This window comes from Vicugna pacos, chromosome 7, assembly GCF_048564905.1.
Source record: "Vicugna pacos chromosome 7, VicPac4, whole genome shotgun sequence".
NCBI lineage: Eukaryota > Metazoa > Chordata > Mammalia > Artiodactyla > Camelidae > Vicugna > Vicugna pacos.
Window position 1 is genome coordinate 84,623,114 of NC_132993.1, and position 23,228 is coordinate 84,646,341.

Sequence of the window (23,228 nt, forward strand, 5' to 3'; positions counted from 1 at the left end):
CTCGCGGGTCGTGGAGTCTCTTTCCGGGTATATTTCTGGGCTTTAGCTGGTTTCTTGGTTTGTGTGCTTTTGTTTTTGCCCCAGGAAGAGCTAAGCATCTCCCTTCTGTCTTGTGGCTGTGGCGTCCCAGGGGGAAGAGCAGCGCCTCCCCCGAGGTTATGCAGAGAGTTACCGAAAGGGCTTCATTTTGCACATGACATCTTTAGCCCACCTGGATTTCCCTTTCCAATAATCAAAATGCGATTTCAAGTGAAAACAAAAGAAAACACCACCAGCCCCCGCTTAAGCCACGTGGGCAGGCACGCAAAGCCAGCTTTCCTGTGGCTTCATTGACAGGGAACACCCAGGAGAGGTAAAGACACCCAGAGGGGAAGAGGACTCGGGGCTGTCAGGGGATGGGGGGTGAGGGCGTGGGGGGCAGTGCGTGCTGTGGATCCAAGTTTTTACTTTGAAGAAAGGAATGGTGTGAGCCTGCAATGCAGTGATGCTCGCACGGCATCGTGAAGGCACCTGGTGCTCCTGAATTGCAGAATTTCAGAGGGACAAAGTCTATATTTTATTAAAAGAAACTTAAAAAGGCAAGATAAAGGATGCCATAACCGATATGAAAGAAACAGAGGCAAGTGAAAAAAAACCAAACACAAATCACTTCAGGGGAATGGAAGTCATGGTCGGGTGCGGGAGGGGATTCACGGTGGGATTTTGAAGAAGAAGGTGCGGGTGGGCGCAGAGGGGGCTCATCCCCAGGGGCTGCTGACGCCTGAACTGGCTGTCCGTGGCCCAGCGGTCCAGCTGCAGGTGCAGCATCTTCAGGACCTTTGGAAGCAGCGGGAGCTGCGGGACCTTGAGGAGCAGCAGGAGCTGCGGGACCTTGAGGAATAGCAGGAGCTGCAGGATCGTCAGGAGCAGTGGGAGCTGCTGGAGCGGAAGGAGCTGCAGGAGCTGCAGGATCTTCAGGAGCAGCGTTAGCTGCTGGAGCTGCAGAAGCTGCAGGAGCAGCAGGAGGGAGCTCGGGGTCTCCTGCTGGATCCTGATGGTCCTGGTTTTGGTCTGTGGCATCTTCCCCTGCCCGCGCCTGCTCTGGATCTGTGACTGTTGGAAGTGGAGAGAGCTTTCAGTCTCGTGGATGCGCTCGCTCGTGCTTTGAGAGAGGAAAACCTGAGCCACGTGCCTCCCTTTCCGTGGGCCTCTTCAAGGGCGGACATCTTCCCAGAGCTTTGCGGACAGCTCCCACCCAGCAAGTGCCCACAGGATGTGTTTTGTGACTGAACTCTTGTAGGCAGGTGGTCTGAGAGCAATGTTTGCTCTGGTGCCAGCAGCAGCCTCTGGGGACGCCTCCCTGTGTGGCCCAGCCCTCGGCCCTCCCTGAGGTGCGCAGTTTCACCAGCCCCGCCCTTCTCACCTTGGGGCTGTGCCTCGGTGGGCTCCTGGTCCTCCACCTGACTCGCAGGGAGCTGCTCCAGGTCAGAGCCGGGTCTGCTGAGCTGCCTGTCAGCCGCGGGCAGGACCCTGGCGTGCCGCCTGGGCGGTTTCTGGGGAGGAGGCCGTCGTGGTGGCGGGGACCCCTCCGTGTGCAGACTCACCCGGAGCTGGTGCTGGCCCTGAGAAGCGTGCAGCGGCCCCTCGCTCGGGGAGGCGGCGTGGGTGTCCTGATCCAGCGGCTCCTGCAGTGTCCGGCTCTGCAATGACAGTGAGCGGCAGCGGGCCCGGCCCGGAGGTCTCAGAGCCCGGCCCGGAGGTCTCAGAGCCCTGCCCGGCCAGGACCACTCCCGCTTCTGCCCGCTCGACCCTCTGCTGCCCGATCAGACTGGGACCTTGTTCAGCTGAGACGGCCACCCGGGAGGGAAGAGACACAGCCAGAGGGCACGGGCTTGGACTGCTGCGGCAGGTCCCTGCCCGGCTGGCCACAGCCCAGCCCGCCAGCTGGGACCCGGGGTGCGGACGTGACAGGCCCCCCAGGCCTCTGACCTGCTCGTGCTTGAGGCAGGCCCCCCCCACCCCAGCCCAACGTGACTGCCCACCTCCACCAGCAAAGGGAAGGGGATGTGGGGCTATACCCGGGTGGGGTCTGAGTGGTGGCCTGGGCTGGTCGGGCCTGCCCCGGGCCTCCCTGGGTTACCTTTGGGTCCCTGTGGCCAAAAGGCCAGAGGCGCCTGGGGTGAGAGCTGAGCCAGCGCCGGCACCGCTGGCCCAGCCCCTGGCTGCGGGCCTTCCGGGCACCGCGGCCTCGGGGTGTTGGGACGCAGCAGAACATGGGTGACTGAGTTGAGCTGAGTTCACCAAGCGGGTGAGCCGAGTAGGGGCTTCTCGACAGAGTGGGTGCCCGGTGACCTCGGGTCTAAGTTCTGTTGGGTTCGGTTGCCAGGGAAGTGAGGTCACTTCCTGGGATCCCCTTCCCCAAGCTTCCTCCTTCCGTAGAGCTCCCCAGGGGCCTCTCTGGGCTGCTGACTGCTCACCTCCCAGCCCATGCCGTGTCCGCACACAGTGACGCCAACTCGGCCCCCCTGCCCAGGACCCTGCGGAGGCCTGGATGCAGCCAGGGCGCCAGCTCTGAGGACGCAGCTGGGTTCGGACCCGGCCCGCCGTCGTCCGCAGTGCTGTCACCCTGGACGAGCTGCCTGCCTCTCAGGGTCTCCCCAGTCCCCCGTCGGCACAGTGGGGATCATCCTGGCCCCTCCTTCCCGGGGAAGCCATCGTGTCTCCAGAGGCACAAACACCTGCCTCACCTGTCAGTCCCGCGGGCTGGCATCACAGGGAGCTCACGCGCAGACTCAGCAAAGGGAGGGCCCCAGAGAGGGCTGGCGGAGCGCAGAGCACACCCCACACAGCCTGGGTGGGGTCTGCCCTGGGGTCCGGAGAAAGTCACTCCCCTTGCCACCTGCTTCCCAGCTCCCTGTCGGGGCGGGGGGTGAGGAGAAACTGAACATAACTGTGACTTCGTTCTCGCTGGCATACCACCTCCTGGGTCACTGTGTCATGTTTAGATTCAGGCCCAGTGTCTCATCTCGGCCCCTCGGGTGGGCTGCCCCACAATGCTCTCTGCTTTTATGCCTTCTGGTCACGTTTCCTCGTGTGAGCCCCCACCACACCCTCCCCTGCAGGGTGGATGGACATTGGGACCTGGTTGTGACATGCAGAGTGACGTGTGGAAATGGGCGTGACTTCCGCTCGTTCCCAGCTCCGCTGTTCCTTCTCCCCCTCTGTGTCTCTCAGCGCCTGTCTTGTCTCTCTCTCTCTCTGTTTCTCTCTCCCTCTGCCTGTCTGTGTGTCAGTCTCTCTGTCCCTTTTCCTGGATGCATGTGCGTGTACATTTATGTGCGTTCCTGTCTATTGCTGGGTTTGTAATGTTAGGGCCCGGGGCAGGTCACTTCTGAAAATGCCTTGATGACATACTGATTGTTTTCATGTTGCTGAAGTAAAAACCTTCTTTGCAAGTTGTGCGAGCACTTTGGTGGGGTCAGCTGTAAGGATCGGCACTGCCGGGGAAGGGCTGCTGCGCCCGTGGCCCTTTGATGCGTCCTGCACACCGTTTCCCTGGAGGGGTGTGTCTGTTCTCTCATCCATCCGGGGGATCTGCTGGGGCCTCTGCCTCCTCACGTTGTCACCAGGGCTGGCTGTCACCAGGCTAAAGCCCTGCCAGCGTCATGGTGACCAGTGCTGTCTCCACAGTGTATCCGTCTGCCTGTGTCCTCCCCCGAGAGGTCGAGCACGTCTAACGCACACTGGCCACCTGTTGTGCCTCTCCTTGGATCTGCGTGTGTGTTTTGTTTGTTTAGAGCGCTGGGTTTCGAGAGGTTTTTGGACCCCGGGGATGTGTAGCCTTTCTCCAAGCTTGGGACCTCGCGGGTCGTGGAGTCTCTTTCCGGGTATATTTCTGGGCTTTTGCTGGTTTCTTGGTTTGTGTGCTTTTGTTTTTGCCCCAGGAAGAGCTAAGCATCTCCCTTCTGTCTTGTGGCTGTGGCGTCCCAGGGGGAAGAGCAGCGCCTCCCCCGAGGTTATGCAGAGAGTTACCGAAAGGGCTTCATTTTGCACATGACATCTTTAGCCCACCTGGATTTCCCTTTCCAATAATCAAAATGCAATTTCAAGTGAAAACAAAAGAAACACCACCAGCCCCCGCTTAAGCCACGTGGGCAGGCACGCAAAGCCAGCTTTCCTGTGGCTTCATTGACAGGGAACACCCAGGAGAGGTAAAGACACCCAGAGGGGAAGAGGACTCGGGGCTGTCAGGGGCTGGGGGGTGAGGGCGTGGGGGGCAGTGCGTGCTGTGGATCCAAGTTTTTACTTTGAAGAAAGGAATGGTGTGAGCCTGCAATGCAGTGATGCTCGCACGGCATCGTGAAGGCACCTGGTGCTCCTGAATTGCAGAATTTCAGAGGGACAAAGTCTATATTTTATTAAAAGAAACTTAAAAAGGCAAGATAAAGGATGCCATAACCGACATGAAAGAAACAGAGGCAAGTGAAGAAAAACCAAACACAAATCACTTCAGGGGAATGGAAGTCATGGTCGGGTGCGGGAGGGGATTCACGGTGGGATTTTGAAGAAGAAGGTGCGGGTGGGCGCAGAGGGGGCTCATCCCCAGGGGCTGCTGACGCCTGAACTGGCTGTCCGTGGCCCAGCGGTCTAGCTGCAGGTGCAGCATCTTCAGGACCTTTGGAAGCAGCGGGAGCTGCGGGACCTTGAGGAGCAGCAGGAGCTGCGGGACCTTGAGGAATAGCAGGAGCTGCAGGATCGTCAGGAGCAGTGGGAGTTGCTGGAGCGGAAGGAGCTGCAGGAGCTGCAGGATCTTCAGGAGCAGCGTTAGCTGCTGGAGCTGCAGAAGCTGCAGGAGCAGCAGGAGGGAGCTCGGGGTCTCCTGCTGGATCCTGATGGTCCTGGTTTTGGTCTGTGGCATCTTCCCCTGCCCGCGCCTGCTCTGGATCTGTGACTGTTGGAAGTGGAGAGAGCTTTCAGTCTCGTGGATGCGCTCACTCGTGCTTTGAGAGAGGAAAACCTGAGCCACGTGCCTCCCTTTCCGTGGGCCTCTTCAAGGGCGGACATCTTCCCAGAGCTTTGCGGACAGCTCCCACCCAGCAAGTGCCCACAGGATGTGTTTTGTGACTGAACTCTTGTAGGCAGGTGGTCTGAGAGCAATGTTTGCTCTGGTGCCAGCAGCAGCCTCTGGGGACGCCTCCCTGTGTGGCCCAGCCCTCGGCCCTCCCTGAGGTGCGCAGTTTCACCAGCCCCGCCCTTCTCACCTTGGGGCTGTGCCTCGGTGGGCTCCTGGTCCTCCACCTGACTCGCAGGGAGCTGCTCCAGGTCAGAGCCGGGTCTGCTGAGCTGCCTGTCAGCCGCGGGCAGGACCCTGGCGTGCCGCCTGGGCGGTTTCTGGGGAGGAGGCCGTCGTGGTGGCGGGGACCCCTCCGTGTGCAGACTCACCCGGAGCTGGTGCTGGCCCTGAGAAGCGTGCAGCGGCCCCTCGCTCGGGGAGGCGGCGTGGGTGTCCTGATCCAGCGGCTCCTGCAGTGTCCGGCTCTGCAATGACAGTGAGCGGCAGCGGGCCCGGCCCGGAGGTCTCAGAGCCCGGCCCGGAGGTCTCAGAGCCCTGCCCGGCCAGGACCACTCCCGCTTCTGCCCGCTCGACCCTCTGCTGCCCGATCAGACTGGGACCTTGTTCAGCTGAGACGGCCACCCGGGAGGGAAGAGACACAGCCAGAGGGCACGGGCTTGGACTGCTGCGGCAGGTCCCTGCCCGGCTGGCCACAGCCCAGCCCGCCAGCTGGGACCCGGGGTGCGGACGTGACAGGCCCCCCAGGCCTCTGACCTGCTCGTGCTTGAGGCAGGCCCCCCCCACCCCAGCCCAACGTGACTGCCCACCTCCACCAGCAAAGGGAAGGGGATGTGGGGCTATACCCGGGTGGGGTCTGAGTGGTGGCCTGGGCTGGTCGGGCCTGCCCCGGGCCTCCCTGGGTTACCTTTGGGTCCCTGTGGCCAAAAGGCCAGAGGCGCCTGGGGTGAGAGCTGAGCCAGCGCCGGCACCGCTGGCCCAGCCCCTGGCTGCGGGCCTTCCGGGCACCGCGGCCTCGGGGTGTTGGGACGCAGCAGAACATGGGTGACTGAGTTGAGCTGAGTTCACCAAGCGGGTGAGCCGAGTAGGGGCTTCTCGACAGAGTGGGTGCCCGGTGACCTCGGGTCTAAGTTCTGTTGGGTTCGGTTGCCAGGGAAGTGAGGTCACTTCCTGGGATCCCCTTCCCCAAGCTTCCTCCTTCCGTAGAGCTCCCCAGGGGCCTCTCTGGGCTGCTGACTGCTCACCTCCCAGCCCATGCCGTGTCCGCACACAGTGACGCCAACTCGGCCCCCCTGCCCAGGACCCTGCGGAGGCCTGGATGCAGCCAGGGCGCCAGCTCTGAGGACGCAGCTGGGTTCGGACCCGGCCCGCCGTCGTCCGCAGTGCTGTCACCCTGGACGAGCTGCCTGCCTCTCAGGGTCTCCCCAGTCCCCCGTCGGCACAGTGGGGATCATCCTGGCCCCTCCTTCCCGGGGAAGCCATCGTGTCTCCAGAGGCACAAACACCTGCCTCACCTGTCAGTCCCGCGGGCTGGCATCACGGGGAGCTCACGCGCAGACTCAGCAAAGGGAGGGCCCCAGAGAGGGCTGGCGGAGCGCAGAGCACACCCCACACAGCCTGGGTGGGGTCTGCCCTGGGGTCCGGAGAAAGTCACTCCCCTTGCCACCTGCTTCCCAGCTCCCTGTCGGGGCGGGGGGTGAGGAGAAACTGAACATAACTGTGACTTCGTTCTCGCTGGCATACCACCTCCTGGGTCACTGTGTCATGTTTAGATTCAGGCCCAGTGTCTCATCTCGGCCCCTCGGGTGGGCTGCCCCACAATGCTCTCTGCTTTTATGCCTTCTGGTCACGTTTCCTCGTGTGAGCCCCCACCACACCCTCCCCTGCAGGGTGGATGGACATTGGGACCTGGTTGTGACATGCAGAGTGACGTGTGGAAATGGGCGTGACTTCCGCTCGTTCCCAGCTCCGCTGTTCCTTCTCCCCCTCTGTGTCTCTCAGCGCCTGTCTTGTCTCTCTCTCTCTCTGTTTCTCTCTCCCTCTGCCTGTCTGTGTGTCAGTCTCTCTGTCCCTTTTCCTGGATGCATGTGCGTGTACATTTATGTGCGTTCCTGTCTATTGCTGGGTTTGTAATGTTAGGGCCCGGGGCAGGTCACTTCTGAAAATGCCTTGATGACATACTGATTGTTTTCATGTTGCTGAAGTAAAAACCTTCTTTGCAAGTTGTGCGAGCACTTTGGTGGGGTCAGCTGTAAGGATCGGCACTGCCGGGGAAGGGCTGCTGCGCCCGTGGCCCTTTGATGCGTCCTGCACACCGTTTCCCTGGAGGGGTGTGTCTGTTCTCTCATCCATCCGGGGGATCTGCTGGGGCCTCTGCCTCCTCACGTTGTCACCAGGGCTGGCTGTCACCAGGCTAAAGCCCTGCCAGCGTCATGGTGACCAGTGCTGTCTCCACAGTGTATCCGTCTGCCTGTGTCCTCCCCCGAGAGGTCGAGCACGTCTAACGCACACTGGCCACCTGCTGTGCCTCTCCTTGGATCTGCGTGTGTGTTTTGTTTGTTTAGAGCGCTGGGTTTCGAGAGGTTTTTGGACCCCGGGGATGTGTAGCCTTTCTCCAAGCTTGGGACCTCGCGGGTCGTGGAGTCTCTTTCCGGGTATATTTCTGGGCTTTTGCTGGTTTCTTGGTTTGTGTGCTTTTGTTTTTGCCCCAGGAAGAGCTAAGCATCTCCCTTCTGTCTTGTGGCTGTGGCGTCCCAGGGGGAAGAGCAGCGCCTCCCCCGAGGTTATGCAGAGAGTTACCGAAAGGGCTTCATTTTGCACATGACATCTTTAGCCCACCTGGATTTCCCTTTCCAATAATCAAAATGCGATTTCAAGTGAAAACAAAAGAAAACACCACCAGCCCCCGCTTAAGCCACGTGGGCAGGCACGCAAAGCCAGCTTTCCTGTGGCTTCATTGACAGGGAACACCCAGGAGAGGTAAAGACACCCAGAGGGGAAGAGGACTCGGGGCTGTCAGGGGCTGGGGGGTGAGGGCGTCGGGGGCAGTGCGTGCTGTGGATCCAAGTTTTTACTTTGAAGAAAGGAATGGTGTGAGCCTGCAATGCAGTGATGCTCGCACGGCATCGTGAAGGCACCTGGTGCTCCTGAATTGCAGAATTTCAGAGGGACAAAGTCTATATTTTATTAAAAGAAACTTAAAAAGGCAAGATAAAGGATGCCATAACCGATATGAAAGAAACAGAGGCAAGTGAAAAAAAACCAAACACAAATCACTTCAGGGGAATGGAAGTCATGGTCGGGTGCGGGAGGGGATTCACGGTGGGATTTTGAAGAAGAAGGTGCGGGTGGGCGCAGAGGGGGCTCATCCCCAGGGGCTGCTGACGCCTGAACTGGCTGTCCGTGGCCCAGCGGTCTAGCTGCAGGTGCAGCATCTTCAGGACCTTTGGAAGCAGCGGGAGCTGCGGGACCTTGAGGAGCAGCAGGAGCTGCGGGACCTTGAGGAATAGCAGGAGCTGCAGGATCGTCAGGAGCAGTGGGAGTTGCTGGAGCTGCAGAAGCTGCAGGAGCAGCAGGAGGGAGCTCGGGGTCTCCTGCTGGATCCTGATGGTCCTGGTTTTGGTCTGTGGCATCTTCCCCTGCCCGCGCCTGCTCTGGATCTGTGACTGTTGGAAGTGGAGAGAGCTTTCAGTCTCGTGGATGCGCTCGCTCGTGCTTTGAGAGAGGAAAACCTGAGCCACGTGCCTCCCTTTCCGTGGGCCTCTTCAAGGGCGGACATCTTCCCAGAGCTTTGCGGACAGCTCCCACCCAGCAAGTGCCCACAGGATGTGTTTTGTGACTGAACTCTTGTAGGCAGGTGGTCTGAGAGCAATGTTTGCTCTGGTGCCAGCAGCAGCCTCTGGGGACGCCTCCCTGTGTGGCCCAGCCCTCGGCCCTCCCTGAGGTGCGCAGTTTCACCAGCCCCGCCCTTCTCACCTTGGGGCTGTGCCTCGGTGGGCTCCTGGTCCTCCACCTGACTCGCAGGGAGCTGCTCCAGGTCAGAGCCGGGTCTGCTGAGCTGCCTGTCAGCCGCGGGCAGGACCCTGGCGTGCCGCCTGGGCGGTTTCTGGGGAGGAGGCCGTCGTGGTGGCGGGGACCCCTCCGTGTGCAGACTCACCCGGAGCTGGTGCTGGCCCTGAGAAGCGTGCAGCGGCCCCTCGCTCGGGGAGGCGGCGTGGGTGTCCTGATCCAGCGGCTCCTGCAGTGTCCGGCTCTGCAATGACAGTGAGCGGCAGCGGGCCCGGCCCGGAGGTCTCAGAGCCCGGCCCGGAGGTCTCAGAGCCCTGCCCGGCCAGGACCACTCCCGCTTCTGCCCGCTCGACCCTCTGCTGCCCGATCAGACTGGGACCTTGTTCAGCTGAGACGGCCACCCGGGAGGGAAGAGACACAGCCAGAGGGCACGGGCTTGGACTGCTGCGGCAGGTCCCTGCCTGGCTGGCCACAGCCCAGCCCGCCAGCTGGGACCCGGGGTGCGGACGTGACAGGCCCCCCAGGCCTCTGACCTGCTCGTGCTCGAGGCAGGCCCCCCCCACCCCAGCCCAACGTGACTGCCCACCTCCACCAGCAAAGGGAAGGGGATGTGGGGCTATACCCGGGTGGGGTCTGAGTGGTGGCCTGGGCTGGTCAGGCCTGCCCCGGGCCTCCCTGGGTTACCTTTGGGTCCCTGTGGCCAAAAGGCCAGAGGCGCCTGGGGTGAGAGCTGAGCCAGCGCCGGCACCGCTGGCCCAGCCCCTGGCTGCGGGCCTTCCGGGCACCGCGGCCTCGGGGTGTTGGGACGCAGCAGAACATGGGTGACTGAGTTGAGCTGAGTTCACCAAGCGGGTGAGCCGAGTAGGGGCTTCTCGACAGAGTGGGTGCCCGGTGACCTCGGGTCTAAGTTCTGTTGGGTTCGGTTGCCAGGGAAGTGAGGTCACTTCCTGGGATCCCCTTCCCCAAGCTTCCTCCTTCCGTAGAGCTCCCCAGGGGCCTCTCTGGGCTGCTGACTGCTCACCTCCCAGCCCATGCCGTGTCCGCACACAGTGACGCCAACTCGGCCCCCCTGCCCAGGACCCTGCGGAGGCCTGGATGCAGCCAGGGCGCCAGCTCTGAGGACGCAGCTGGGTTCGGACCCGGCCCGCCGTCGTCCGCAGTGCTGTCACCCTGGACGAGCTGCCTGCCTCTCAGGGTCTCCCCAGTCCCCCGTCGGCACAGTGGGGATCATCCTGGCCCCTCCTTCCCGGGGAAGCCATCGTGTCTCCAGAGGCACAAACACCTGCCTCACCTGTCAGTCCCGCGGGCTGGCATCACAGGGAGCTCACGCGCAGACTCAGCAAAGGGAGGGCCCCAGAGAGGGCTGGCGGAGCGCAGAGCACACCCCACACAGCCTGGGTGGGGTCTGCCCTGGGGTCCGGAGAAAGTCACTCCCCTTGCCACCTGCTTCCCAGCTCCCTGTCGGGGCGGGGGGTGAGGAGAAACTGAACATAACTGTGACTTCGTTCTCGCTGGCATACCACCTCCTGGGTCACTGTGTCATGTTTAGATTCAGGCCCAGTGTCTCATCTCGGCCCCTCGGGTGGGCTGCCCCACAATGCTCTCTGCTTTTATGCCTTCTGGTCACGTTTCCTCGTGTGAGCCCCCACCACACCCTCCCCTGCAGGGTGGATGGACATTGGGACCTGGTTGTGACATGCAGAGTGACGTGTGGAAATGGGCGTGACTTCCGCTCGTTCCCAGCTCCGCTGTTCCTTCTCCCCCTCTGTGTCTCTCAGCGCCTGTCTTGTCTCTCTCTCTCTCTGTTTCTCTCTCCCTCTGCCTGTCTGTGTGTCAGTCTCTCTGTCCCTTTTCCTGGATGCATGTGCGTGTACATTTATGTGCGTTCCTGTCTATTGCTGGGTTTGTAATGTTAGGGCCCGGGGCAGGTCACTTCTGAAAATGCCTTGATGACATACTGATTGTTTTCATGTTGCTGAAGTAAAAACCTTCTTTGCAAGTTGTGCGAGCACTTTGGTGGGGTCAGCTGTAAGGATCGGCACTGCCGGGGAAGGGCTGCTGCGCCCGTGGCCCTTTGATGCGTCCTGCACACCGTTTCCCTGGAGGGGTGTGTCTGTTCTCTCATCCATCCGGGGGATCTGCTGGGGCCTCTGCCTCCTCACGTTGTCACCAGGGCTGGCTGTCACCAGGCTAAAGCCCTGCCAGCGTCATGGTGACCAGTGCTGTCTCCACAGTGTATCCGTCTGCCTGTGTCCTCCCCCGAGAGGTCGAGCACGTCTAACGCACACTGGCCACCTGTTGTGCCTCTCCTTGGATCTGCGTGTGTGTTTTGTTTGTTTAGAGCGCTGGGTTTCGAGAGGTTTTTGGACCCCGGGGATGTGTAGCCTTTCTCCAAGCTTGGGACCTCGCGGGTCGTGGAGTCTCTTTCCGGGTATATTTCTGGGCTTTTGCTGGTTTCTTGGTTTGTGTGCTTTTGTTTTTGCCCCAGGAAGAGCTAAGCATCTCCCTTCTGTCTTGTGGCTGTGGCGTCCCAGGGGGAAGAGCAGCGCCTCCCCCGAGGTTATGCAGAGAGTTACCGAAAGGGCTTCATTTTGCACATGACATCTTTAGCCCACCTGGATTTCCCTTTCCAATAATCAAAATGCAATTTCAAGTGAAAACAAAAGAAACACCACCAGCCCCCGCTTAAGCCACGTGGGCAGGCACGCAAAGCCAGCTTTCCTGTGGCTTCATTGACAGGGAACACCCAGGAGAGGTAAAGACACCCAGAGGGGAAGAGGACTCGGGGCTGTCAGGGGCTGGGGGGTGAGGGCGTGGGGGGCAGTGCGTGCTGTGGATCCAAGTTTTTACTTTGAAGAAAGGAATGGTGTGAGCCTGCAATGCAGTGATGCTCGCACGGCATCGTGAAGGCACCTGGTGCTCCTGAATTGCAGAATTTCAGAGGGACAAAGTCTATATTTTATTAAAAGAAACTTAAAAAGGCAAGATAAAGGATGCCATAACCGACATGAAAGAAACAGAGGCAAGTGAAGAAAAACCAAACACAAATCACTTCAGGGGAATGGAAGTCATGGTCGGGTGCGGGAGGGGATTCACGGTGGGATTTTGAAGAAGAAGGTGCGGGTGGGCGCAGAGGGGGCTCATCCCCAGGGGCTGCTGACGCCTGAACTGGCTGTCCGTGGCCCAGCGGTCTAGCTGCAGGTGCAGCATCTTCAGGACCTTTGGAAGCAGCGGGAGCTGCGGGACCTTGAGGAGCAGCAGGAGCTGCGGGACCTTGAGGAATAGCAGGAGCTGCAGGATCGTCAGGAGCAGTGGGAGTTGCTGGAGCGGAAGGAGCTGCAGGAGCTGCAGGATCTTCAGGAGCAGCGTTAGCTGCTGGAGCTGCAGAAGCTGCAGGAGCAGCAGGAGGGAGCTCGGGGTCTCCTGCTGGATCCTGATGGTCCTGGTTTTGGTCTGTGGCATCTTCCCCTGCCCGCGCCTGCTCTGGATCTGTGACTGTTGGAAGTGGAGAGAGCTTTCAGTCTCGTGGATGCGCTCACTCGTGCTTTGAGAGAGGAAAACCTGAGCCACGTGCCTCCCTTTCCGTGGGCCTCTTCAAGGGCGGACATCTTCCCAGAGCTTTGCGGACAGCTCCCACCCAGCAAGTGCCCACAGGATGTGTTTTGTGACTGAACTCTTGTAGGCAGGTGGTCTGAGAGCAATGTTTGCTCTGGTGCCAGCAGCAGCCTCTGGGGACGCCTCCCTGTGTGGCCCAGCCCTCGGCCCTCCCTGAGGTGCGCAGTTTCACCAGCCCCGCCCTTCTCACCTTGGGGCTGTGCCTCGGTGGGCTCCTGGTCCTCCACCTGACTCGCAGGGAGCTGCTCCAGGTCAGAGCCGGGTCTGCTGAGCTGCCTGTCAGCCGCGGGCAGGACCCTGGCGTGCCGCCTGGGCAGTTTCTGGGGAGGAGGCCGTCGTGGTGGCGGGGACCCCTCCGTGTGCAGACTCACCCGGAGCTGGTGCTGGCCCTGAGAAGCGTGCAGCGGCCCCTCGCTCGGGGAGGCGGCGTGGGTGTCCTGATCCAGCGGCTCCTGCAGTGTCCGGCTCTGCAATGACAGTGAGCGGCAGCGGGCCCGGCCCGGAGGTCTCAGAGCCCGGCCCGGAGGTCTCAGAGCCCTGCCCGGCCAGGACCACTCCCGCTTCTGCCCGCTCGACCCTCTGCTGCCCGATCAGACTGGGACCTTGTTCAGCTGAGACGGCCACCCGGGAGGGAAGAGACACAGCCAGAGGGCACGGGCTTGGACTGCTGCGGCAGGTCCCTGCCCGGCTGGCCACAGCCCAGCCCGCCAGCTGGGACCCGGGGTGCGGACGTGACAGGCCCCCCAGGCCTCGGACCTGCTCGTGCTTGAGGCAGGCCCCCCCCACCCCAGCCCAACGTGACTGCCCACCTCCACCAGCAAAGGGAAGGGGATGTGGGGCTATACCCGGGTGGGGTCTGAGTGGTGGCCTGGGCTGGTCGGGCCTGCCCCGGGCCTCCCTGGGTTACCTTTGGGTCCCTGTGGCCAAAAGGCCAGAGGCGCCTGGGGTGAGAGCTGAGCCAGCGCCGGCACCGCTGGCCCAGCCCCTGGCTGCGGGCCTTCCGGGCACCGCGGCCTCGGGGTGTTGGGACGCAGCAGAACATGGGTGACTGAGTTGAGCTGAGTTCACCAAGCGGGTGAGCCGAGTAGGGGCTTCTCGACAGAGTGGGTGCCCGGTGACCTCGGGTCTAAGTTCTGTTGGGTTCGGTTGCCAGGGAAGTGAGGTCACTTCCTGGGATCCCCTTCCCCAAGCTTCCTCCTTCCGTAGAGCTCCCCAGGGGCCTCTCTGGGCTGCTGACTGCTCACCTCCCAGCCCATGCCGTGTCCGCACACAGTGACGCCAACTCGGCCCCCCTGCCCAGGACCCTGCGGAGGCCTGGATGCAGCCAGGGCGCCAGCTCTGAGGACGCAGCTGGGTTCGGACCCGGCCCGCCGTCGTCCGCAGTGCTGTCACCCTGGACGAGCTGCCTGCCTCTCAGGGTCTCCCCAGTCCCCCGTCGGCACAGTGGGGATCATCCTGGCCCCTCCTTCCCGGGGAAGCCATCGTGTCTCCAGAGGCACAAACACCTGCCTCACCTGTCAGTCCCGCGGGCTGGCATCACAGGGAGCTCACGCGCAGACTCAGCAAAGGGAGGGCCCCAGAGAGGGCTGGCGGAGCGCAGAGCACACCCCACACAGCCTGGGTGGGGTCTGCCCTGGGGTCCGGAGAAAGTCACTCCCCTTGCCACCTGCTTCCCAGCTCCCTGTCGGGGCGGGGGGTGAGGAGAAACTGAACATAACTGTGACTTCGTTCTCGCTGGCATACCACCTCCTGGGTCACTGTGTCATGTTTAGATTCAGGCCCAGTGTCTCATCTCGGCCCCTCGGGTGGGCTGCCCCACAATGCTCTCTGCTTTTATGCCTTCTGGTCACGTTTCCTCGTGTGAGCCCCCACCACACCCTCCCCTGCAGGGTGGATGGACATTGGGACCTGGTTGTGACATGCAGAGTGACGTGTGGAAATGGGCGTGACTTCCGCTCGTTCCCAGCTCCGCTGTTCCTTCTCCCCCTCTGTGTCTCTCAGCGCCTGTCTTGTCTCTCTCTCTCTCTGTTTCTCTCTCCCTCTGCCTGTCTGTGTGTCAGTCTCTCTGTCCCTTTTCCTGGATGCATGTGCGTGTACATTTATGTGCGTTCCTGTCTATTGCTGGGTTTGTAATGTTAGGGCCCGGGGCAGGTCACTTCTGAAAATGCCTTGATGACATACTGATTGTTTTCATGTTGCTGAAGTAAAAACCTTCTTTGCAAGTTGTGCGAGCACTTTGGTGGGGTCAGCTGTAAGGATCGGCACTGCCGGGGAAGGGCTGCTGCGCCCGTGGCCCTTTGATGCGTCCTGCACACCGTTTCCCTGGAGGGGTGTGTCTGTTCTCTCATCCATCCGGGGGATCTGCTGGGGCCTCTGCCTCCTCACGTTGTCACCAGGGCTGGCTGTCACCAGGCTAAAGCCCTGCCAGCGTCATGGTGACCAGTGCTGTCTCCACAGTGTATCCGTCTGCCTGTGTCCTCCCCCGAGAGGTCGAGCACGTCTAACGCACACTGGCCACCTGCTGTGCCTCTCCTTGGATCTGCGTGTGTGTTTTGTTTGTTTAGAGCGCTGGGTTTCGAGAGGTTTTTGGACCCCGGGGATGTGTAGCCTTTCTCCAAGCTTGGGACCTCGCGGGTCGTGGAGTCTCTTTCCGGGTATATTTCTGGGCTTTTGCTGGTTTCTTGGTTTGTGTGCTTTTGTTTTTGCCCCAGGAAGAGCTAAGCATCTCCCTTCTGTCTTGTGGCTGTGGCGTCCCAGGGGGAAGAGCAGCGCCTCCCCCGAGGTTATGCAGAGAGTTACCGAAAGGGCTTCATTTTGCACATGACATCTTTAGCCCACCTGGATTTCCCTTTCCAATAATCAAAATGCGATTTCAAGTGAAAACAAAAGAAAACACCACCAGCCCCCGCTTAAGCCACGTGGGCAGGCACGCAAAGCCAGCTTTCCTGTGGCTTCATTGACAGGGAACACCCAGGAGAGGTAAAGACACCCAGAGGGGAAGAGGACTCGGGGCTGTCAGGGGCTGGGGGGTGAGGGCGTCGGGGGCAGTGCGTGCTGTGGATCCAAGTTTTTACTTTGAAGAAAGGAATGGTGTGAGCCTGCAATGCAGTGATGCTCGCACGGCATCGTGAAGGCACCTGGTGCTCCTGAATTGCAGAATTTCAGAGGGACAAAGTCTATATTTTATTAAAAGAAACTTAAAAAGGCAAGATAAAGGATGCCATAACCGATATGAAAGAAACAGAGGCAAGTGAAAAAAAACCAAACACAAATCACTTCAGGGGAATGGAAGTCATGGTCGGGTGCGGGAGGGGATTCACGGTGGGATTTTGAAGAAGAAGGTGCGGGTGGGCGCAGAGGGGGCTCATCCCCAGGGGCTGCTGACGCCTGAACTGGCTGTCCGTGGCCCAGCGGTCTAGCTGCAGGTGCAGCATCTTCAGGACCTTTGGAAGCAGCGGGAGCTGCGGGACCTTGAGGAGCAGCAGGAGCTGCGGGACCTTGAGGAATAGCAGGAGCTGCAGGATCGTCAGGAGCAGTGGGAGTTGCTGGAGCTGCAGAAGCTGCAGGAGCAGCAGGAGGGAGCTCGGGGTCTCCTGCTGGATCCTGATGGTCCTGGTTTTGGTCTGTGGCATCTTCCCCTGCCCGCGCCTGCTCTGGATCTGTGACTGTTGGAAGTGGAGAGAGCTTTCAGTCTCGTGGATGCGCTCGCTCGTGCTTTGAGAGAGGAAAACCTGAGCCACGTGCCTCCCTTTCCGTGGGCCTCTTCAAGGGCGGACATCTTCCCAGAGCTTTGCGGACAGCTCCCACCCAGCAAGTGCCCACAGGATGTGTTTTGTGACTGAACTCTTGTAGGCAGGTGGTCTGAGAGCAATGTTTGCTCTGGTGCCAGCAGCAGCCTCTGGGGACGCCTCCCTGTGTGGCCCAGCCCTCGGCCCTCCCTGAGGTGCGCAGTTTCACCAGCCCCGCCCTTCTCACCTTGGGGCTGTGCCTCGGTGGGCTCCTGGTCCTCCACCTGACTCGCAGGGAGCTGCTCCAGGTCAGAGCCGGGTCTGCTGAGCTGCCTGTCAGCCGCGGGCAGGACCCTGGCGTGCCGCCTGGGCGGTTTCTGGGGAGGAGGCCGTCGTGGTGGCGGGGACCCCTCCGTGTGCAGACTCACCCGGAGCTGGTGCTGGCCCTGAGAAGCGTGCAGCGGCCCCTCGCTCGGGGAGGCGGCGTGGGTGTCCTGATCCAGCGGCTCCTGCAGTGTCCGGCTCTGCAATGACAGTGAGCGGCAGCGGGCCCGGCCCGGAGGTCTCAGAGCCCGGCCCGGAGGTCTCAGAGCCCTGCCCGGCCAGGACCACTCCCGCTTCTGCCCGCTCGACCCTCTGCTGCCCGATCAGACTGGGACCTTGTTCAGCTGAGACGGCCACCCGGGAGGGAAGAGACACAGCCAGAGGGCACGGGCTTGGACTGCTGCGGCAGGTCCCTGCCCGGCTGGCCACAGCCCAGCCCGCCAGCTGGGACCCGGGGTGCGGACGTGACAGGCCCCCCAGGCCTCTGACCTGCTCGTGCTTGAGGCAGGCCCCCCCCACCCCAGCCCAACGTGACTGCCCACCTCCACCAGCAAAGGGAAGGGGATGTGGGGCTATACCCGGGTGGGGTCTGAGTGGTGGCCTGGGCTGGTCAGGCCTGCCCCGGGCCTCCCTGGGTTACCTTTGGGTCCCTGTGGCCAAAAGGCCAGAGGCGCCTGGGGTGAGAGCTGAGCCAGCGCCGGCACCGCTGGCCCAGCCCCTGGCTGCGGGCCTTCCGGGCACCGCGGCCTCGGGGTGTTGGGACGCAGCAGAACATGGGTGACTGAGTTGAGCTGAGTTCACCAAGCGGGTGAGCCGAGTAGGGGCTTCTCGACAGAGTGGGTGCCCGGTGACCTCGGGTCTAAGTTCTGTTGGGTTCGGTTGCCAGGGAAGTGAGGTCACTTCCTGGGATCCCCTTCCCCAAGCTTCCTCCTTCCGTAGAGCTCCCCAGGGGCCTCTCTGGGCTGCTGACTGCTCACCTCCCAGCCCATGCCGTGTCCGCACACAGTGACGCCAACTCGGCCCCCCTGCCCAGGACCCTGCGGAGGCCTGGATGCAGCCAGGGCGCCAGCTCTGAGGACGCAGCTGGGTTCGGACCCGGCCCGCCGTCGTCCGCAGTGCTGTCACCCTGGACGAGCTGCCTGCCTCTCAGGGTCTCCCCAGTCCCCCGTCGGCACAGTGGGGATCATCCTGGCCCCTCCTTCCCGGGGAAGCCATCGTGTCTCCAGAGGCACAAACACCTGCCTCACCTGTCAGTCCCGCGGGCTGGCATCACAGGGAGCTCACGCGCAGACTCAGCAAAGGGAGGGCCCCAGAGAGGGCTGGCGGAGCGCAGAGCACACCCCACACAGCCTGGGTGGGGTCTGCCCTGGGGTCCGGAGAAAGTCACTCCCCTTGCCACCTGCTTCCCAGCTCCCTGTCGGGGCGGGGGGTGAGGAGAAACTGAACATAACTGTGACTTCGTTCTCGCTGGCATACCACCTCCTGGGTCACTGTGTCATGTTTAGATTCAGGCCCAGTGTCTCATCTCGGCCCCTCGGGTGGGCTGCCCCACAATGCTCTCTGCTTTTATGCCTTCTGGTCACGTTTCCTCGTGTGAGCCCCCACCACACCCTCCCCTGCAGGGTGGATGGACATTGGGACCTGGTTGTGACATGCAGAGTGACGTGTGGAAATGGGCGTGACTTCCGCTCGTTCCCAGCTCCGCTGTTCCTTCTCCCCCTCTGTGTCTCTCAGCGCCTGTCTTGTCTCTCTCTCTCTCTGTTTCTCTCTCCCTCTGCCTGTCTGTGTGTCAGTCTCTCTGTCCCTTTTCCTGGATGCATGTGCGTGTACATTTATGTGCGTTCCTGTCTATTGCTGGGTTTGTAATGTTAGGGCCCGGGGCAGGTCACTTCTGAAAATGCCTTGATGACATACTGATTGTTTTCATGTTGCTGAAGTAAAAACCTTCTTTGCAAGTTGTGCGAGCACTTTGGTGGGGTCAGCTGTAAGGATCGGCACTGCCGGGGAAGGGCTGCTGCGCCCGTGGCCCTTTGATGCGTCCTGCACACCGTTTCCCTGGAGGGGTGTGTCTGTTCTCTCATCCATCCGGGGGATCTGCTGGGGCCTCTGCCTCCTCACGTTGTCACCAGGGCTGGCTGTCACCAGGCTAAAGCCCTGCCAGCGTCATGGTGACCAGTGCTGTCTCCACAGTGTATCCGTCTGCCTGTGTCCTCCCCCGAGAGGTCGAGCACGTCTAACGCACACTGGCCACCTGTTGTGCCTCTCCTTGGATCTGCGTGTGTGTTTTGTTTGTTTAGAGCGCTGGGTTTCGAGAGGTTTTTGGACCCCGGGGATGTGTAGCCTTTCTCCAAGCTTGGGACCTCGCGGGTCGTGGAGTCTCTTTCCGGGTATATTTCTGGGCTTTTGCTGGTTTCTTGGTTTGTGTGCTTTTGTTTTTGCCCCAGGAAGAGCTAAGCATCTCCCTTCTGTCTTGTGGCTGTGGCGTCCCAGGGGGAAGAGCAGCGCCTCCCCCGAGGTTATGCAGAGAGTTACCGAAAGGGCTTCATTTTGCACATGACATCTTTAGCCCACCTGGATTTCCCTTTCCAATAATCAAAATGCAATTTCAAGTGAAAACAAAAGAAACACCACCAGCCCCCGCTTAAGCCACGTGGGCAGGCACGCAAAGCCAGCTTTCCTGTGGCTTCATTGACAGGGAACACCCAGGAGAGGTAAAGACACCCAGAGGGGAAGAGGACTCGGGGCTGTCAGGGGCTGGGGGGTGAGGGCGTGGGGGGCAGTGCGTGCTGTGGATCCAAGTTTTTACTTTGAAGAAAGGAATGGTGTGAGCCTGCAATGCAGTGATGCTCGCACGGCATCGTGAAGGCACCTGGTGCTCCTGAATTGCAGAATTTCAGAGGGACAAAGTCTATATTTTATTAAAAGAAACTTAAAAAGGCAAGATAAAGGATGCCATAACCGACATGAAAGAAACAGAGGCAAGTGAAGAAAAACCAAACACAAATCACTTCAGGGGAATGGAAGTCATGGTCGGGTGCGGGAGGGGATTCACGGTGGGATTTTGAAGAAGAAGGTGCGGGTGGGCGCAGAGGGGGCTCATCCCCAGGGGCTGCTGACGCCTGAACTGGCTGTCCGTGGCCCAGCGGTCTAGCTGCAGGTGCAGCATCTTCAGGACCTTTGGAAGCAGCGGGAGCTGCGGGACCTTGAGGAGCAGCAGGAGCTGCGGGACCTTGAGGAATAGCAGGAGCTGCAGGATCGTCAGGAGCAGTGGGAGTTGCTGGAGCGGAAGGAGCTGCAGGAGCTGCAGGATCTTCAGGAGCAGCGTTAGCTGCTGGAGCTGCAGAAGCTGCAGGAGCAGCAGGAGGGAGCTCGGGGTCTCCTGCTGGATCCTGATGGTCCTGGTTTTGGTCTGTGGCATCTTCCCCTGCCCGCGCCTGCTCTGGATCTGTGACTGTTGGAAGTGGAGAGAGCTTTCAGTCTCGTGGATGCGCTCACTCGTGCTTTGAGAGAGGAAAACCTGAGCCACGTGCCTCCCTTTCCGTGGGCCTCTTCAAGGGCGGACATCTTCCCAGAGCTTTGCGGACAGCTCCCACCCAGCAAGTGCCCACAGGATGTGTTTTGTGACTGAACTCTTGTAGGCAGGTGGTCTGAGAGCAATGTTTGCTCTGGTGCCAGCAGCAGCCTCTGGGGACGCCTCCCTGTGTGGCCCAGCCCTCGGCCCTCCCTGAGGTGCGCAGTTTCACCAGCCCCGCCCTTCTCACCTTGGGGCTGTGCCTCGGTGGGCTCCTGGTCCTCCACCTGACTCGCAGGGAGCTGCTCCAGGTCAGAGCCGGGTCTGCTGAGCTGCCTGTCAGCCGCGGGCAGGACCCTGGCGTGCCGCCTGGGCAGTTTCTGGGGAGGAGGCCGTCGTGGTGGCGGGGACCCCTCCGTGTGCAGACTCACCCGGAGCTGGTGCTGGCCCTGAGAAGCGTGCAGCGGCCCCTCGCTCGGGGAGGCGGCGTGGGTGTCCTGATCCAGCGGCTCCTGCAGTGTCCGGCTCTGCAATGACAGTGAGCGGCAGCGGGCCCGGCCCGGAGGTCTCAGAGCCCGGCCCGGAGGTCTCAGAGCCCTGCCCGGCCAGGACCACTCCCGCTTCTGCCCGCTCGACCCTCTGCTGCCCGATCAGACTGGGACCTTGTTCAGCTGAGACGGCCACCCGGGAGGGAAGAGACACAGCCAGAGGGCACGGGCTTGGACTGCTGCGGCAGGTCCCTGCCCGGCTGGCCACAGCCCAGCCCGCCAGCTGGGACCCGGGGTGCGGACGTGACAGGCCCCCCAGGCCTCGGACCTGCTCGTGCTTGAGGCAGGCCCCCCCCACCCCAGCCCAACGTGACTGCCCACCTCCACCAGCAAAGGGAAGGGGATGTGGGGCTATACCCGGGTGGGGTCTGAGTGGTGGCCTGGGCTGGTCGGGCCTGCCCCGGGCCTCCCTGGGTTACCTTTGGGTCCCTGTGGCCAAAAGGCCAGAGGCGCCTGGGGTGAGAGCTGAGCCAGCGCCGGCACCGCTGGCCCAGCCCCTGGCTGCGGGCCTTCCGGGCACCGCGGCCTCGGGGTGTTGGGACGCAGCAGAACATGGGTGACTGAGTTGAGCTGAGTTCACCAAGCGGGTGAGCCGAGTAGGGGCTTCTCGACAGAGTGGGTGCCCGGTGACCTCGGGTCTAAGTTCTGTTGGGTTCGGTTGCCAGGGAAGTGAGGTCACTTCCTGGGATCCCCTTCCCCAAGCTTCCTCCTTCCGTAGAGCTCCCCAGGGGCCTCTCTGGGCTGCTGACTGCTCACCTCCCAGCCCATGCCGTGTCCGCACACAGTGACGCCAACTCGGCCCCCCTGCCCAGGACCCTGCGGAGGCCTGGATGCAGCCAGGGCGCCAGCTCTGAGGACGCAGCTGGGTTCGGACCCGGCCCGCCGTCGTCCGCAGTGCTGTCACCCTGGACGAGCTGCCTGCCTCTCAGGGTCTCCCCAGTCCCCCGTCGGCACAGTGGGGATCATCCTGGCCCCTCCTTCCCGGGGAAGCCATCGTGTCTCCAGAGGCACAAACACCTGCCTCACCTGTCAGTCCCGCGGGCTGGCATCACAGGGAGCTCACGCGCAGACTCAGCAAAGGGAGGGCCCCAGAGAGGGCTGGCGGAGCGCAGAGCACACCCCACACAGCCTGGGTGGGGTCTGCCCTGGGGTCCGGAGAAAGTCACTCCCCTTGCCACCTGCTTCCCAGCTCCCTGTCGGGGCGGGGGGTGAGGAGAAACTGAACATAACTGTGACTTCGTTCTCGCTGGCATACCACCTCCTGGGTCACTGTGTCATGTTTAGATTCAGGCCCAGTGTCTCATCTCGGCCCCTCGGGTGGGCTGCCCCACAATGCTCTCTGCTTTTATGCCTTCTGGTCACGTTTCCTCGTGTGAGCCCCCACCACACCCTCCCCTGCAGGGTGGATGGACATTGGGACCTGGTTGTGACATGCAGAGTGACGTGTGGAAATGGGCGTGACTTCCGCTCGTTCCCAGCTCCGCTGTTCCTTCTCCCCCTCTGTGTCTCTCAGCGCCTGTCTTGTCTCTCTCTCTCTCTGTTTCTCTCTCCCTCTGCCTGTCTGTGTGTCAGTCTCTCTGTCCCTTTTCCTGGATGCATGTGCGTGTACATTTATGTGCGTTCCTGTCTATTGCTGGGTTTGTAATGTTAGGGCCCGGGGCAGGTCACTTCTGAAAATGCCTTGATGACATACTGATTGTTTTCATGTTGCTGAAGTAAAAACCTTCTTTGCAAGTTGTGCGAGCACTTTGGTGGGGTCAGCTGTAAGGATCGGCACTGCCGGGGAAGGGCTGCTGCGCCCGTGGCCCTTTGATGCGTCCTGCACACCGTTTCCCTGGAGGGGTGTGTCTGTTCTCTCATCCATCCGGGGGATCTGCTGGGGCCTCTGCCTCCTCACGTTGTCACCAGGGCTGGCTGTCACCAGGCTAAAGCCCTGCCAGCGTCATGGTGACCAGTGCTGTCTCCACAGTGTATCCGTCTGCCTGTGTCCTCCCCCGAGAGGTCGAGCACGTCTAACGCACACTGGCCACCTGCTGTGCCTCTCCTTGGATCTGCGTGTGTGTTTTGTTTGTTTAGAGCGCTGGGTTTCGAGAGGTTTTTGGACCCCGGGGATGTGTAGCCTTTCTCCAAGCTTGGGACCTCGCGGGTCGTGGAGTCTCTTTCCGGGTATATTTCTGGGCTTTTGCTGGTTTCTTGGTTTGTGTGCTTTTGTTTTTGCCCCAGGAAGAGCTAAGCATCTCCCTTCTGTCTTGTGGCTGTGGCGTCCCAGGGGGAAGAGCAGCGCCTCCCCCGAGGTTATGCAGAGAGTTACCGAAAGGGCTTCATTTTGCACATGACATCTTTAGCCCACCTGGATTTCCCTTTCCAATAATCAAAATGCGATTTCAAGTGAAAACAAAAGAAACACCACCAGCCCCCGCTTAAGCCACGTGGGCAGGCACGCA

At 61.2% G+C, this 23,228-nt stretch overlaps 4 protein-coding genes across 4 annotated transcripts in view; 1 reads left to right on the top strand and 3 right to left on the bottom strand.

The window, feature by feature from the left end:
* The window catches only part of LOC140697254 (uncharacterized), a 69,017-nt gene that overhangs the window by 9,092 nt on the left and 36,697 nt on the right, over window positions 1-23,228 (top strand). The window lies entirely within an intron of this gene.
* Window positions 539-2,500, bottom strand: LOC140697473 (uncharacterized). Its single transcript, XM_072965305.1, has 3 exons — window positions 2,120-2,500; window positions 1,403-1,679; window positions 539-1,092 (listed from the first exon to the last, which is right to left on the bottom strand). Exons 1-3 carry the CDS (start codon window positions 2,252-2,254, stop codon window positions 560-562), a joined length of 945 nt encoding a protein of 314 aa, XP_072821406.1. The 5' UTR covers window positions 2,255-2,500; the 3' UTR covers window positions 539-559.
* Window positions 4,398-6,338, bottom strand: LOC140697497 (uncharacterized). The gene is made up of 3 exons (XM_072965340.1): window positions 5,958-6,338; window positions 5,241-5,517; window positions 4,398-4,930 (listed from the first exon to the last, which is right to left on the bottom strand). Exons 1-3 carry the CDS (start codon window positions 6,090-6,092, stop codon window positions 4,398-4,400), a joined length of 945 nt encoding a protein of 314 aa, XP_072821441.1. The 5' UTR covers window positions 6,093-6,338.
* Window positions 12,085-17,746, bottom strand: LOC140697498 (uncharacterized). Its single transcript, XM_072965341.1, has 5 exons — window positions 17,366-17,746; window positions 16,649-16,925; window positions 16,171-16,338; window positions 12,864-12,982; window positions 12,085-12,553 (listed from the first exon to the last, which is right to left on the bottom strand). The coding sequence occupies exons 1-5, from the start codon at window positions 17,498-17,500 to the stop codon at window positions 12,107-12,109; spliced, it is 1,146 nt and encodes a 381-aa protein (XP_072821442.1). The 5' UTR covers window positions 17,501-17,746; the 3' UTR covers window positions 12,085-12,106.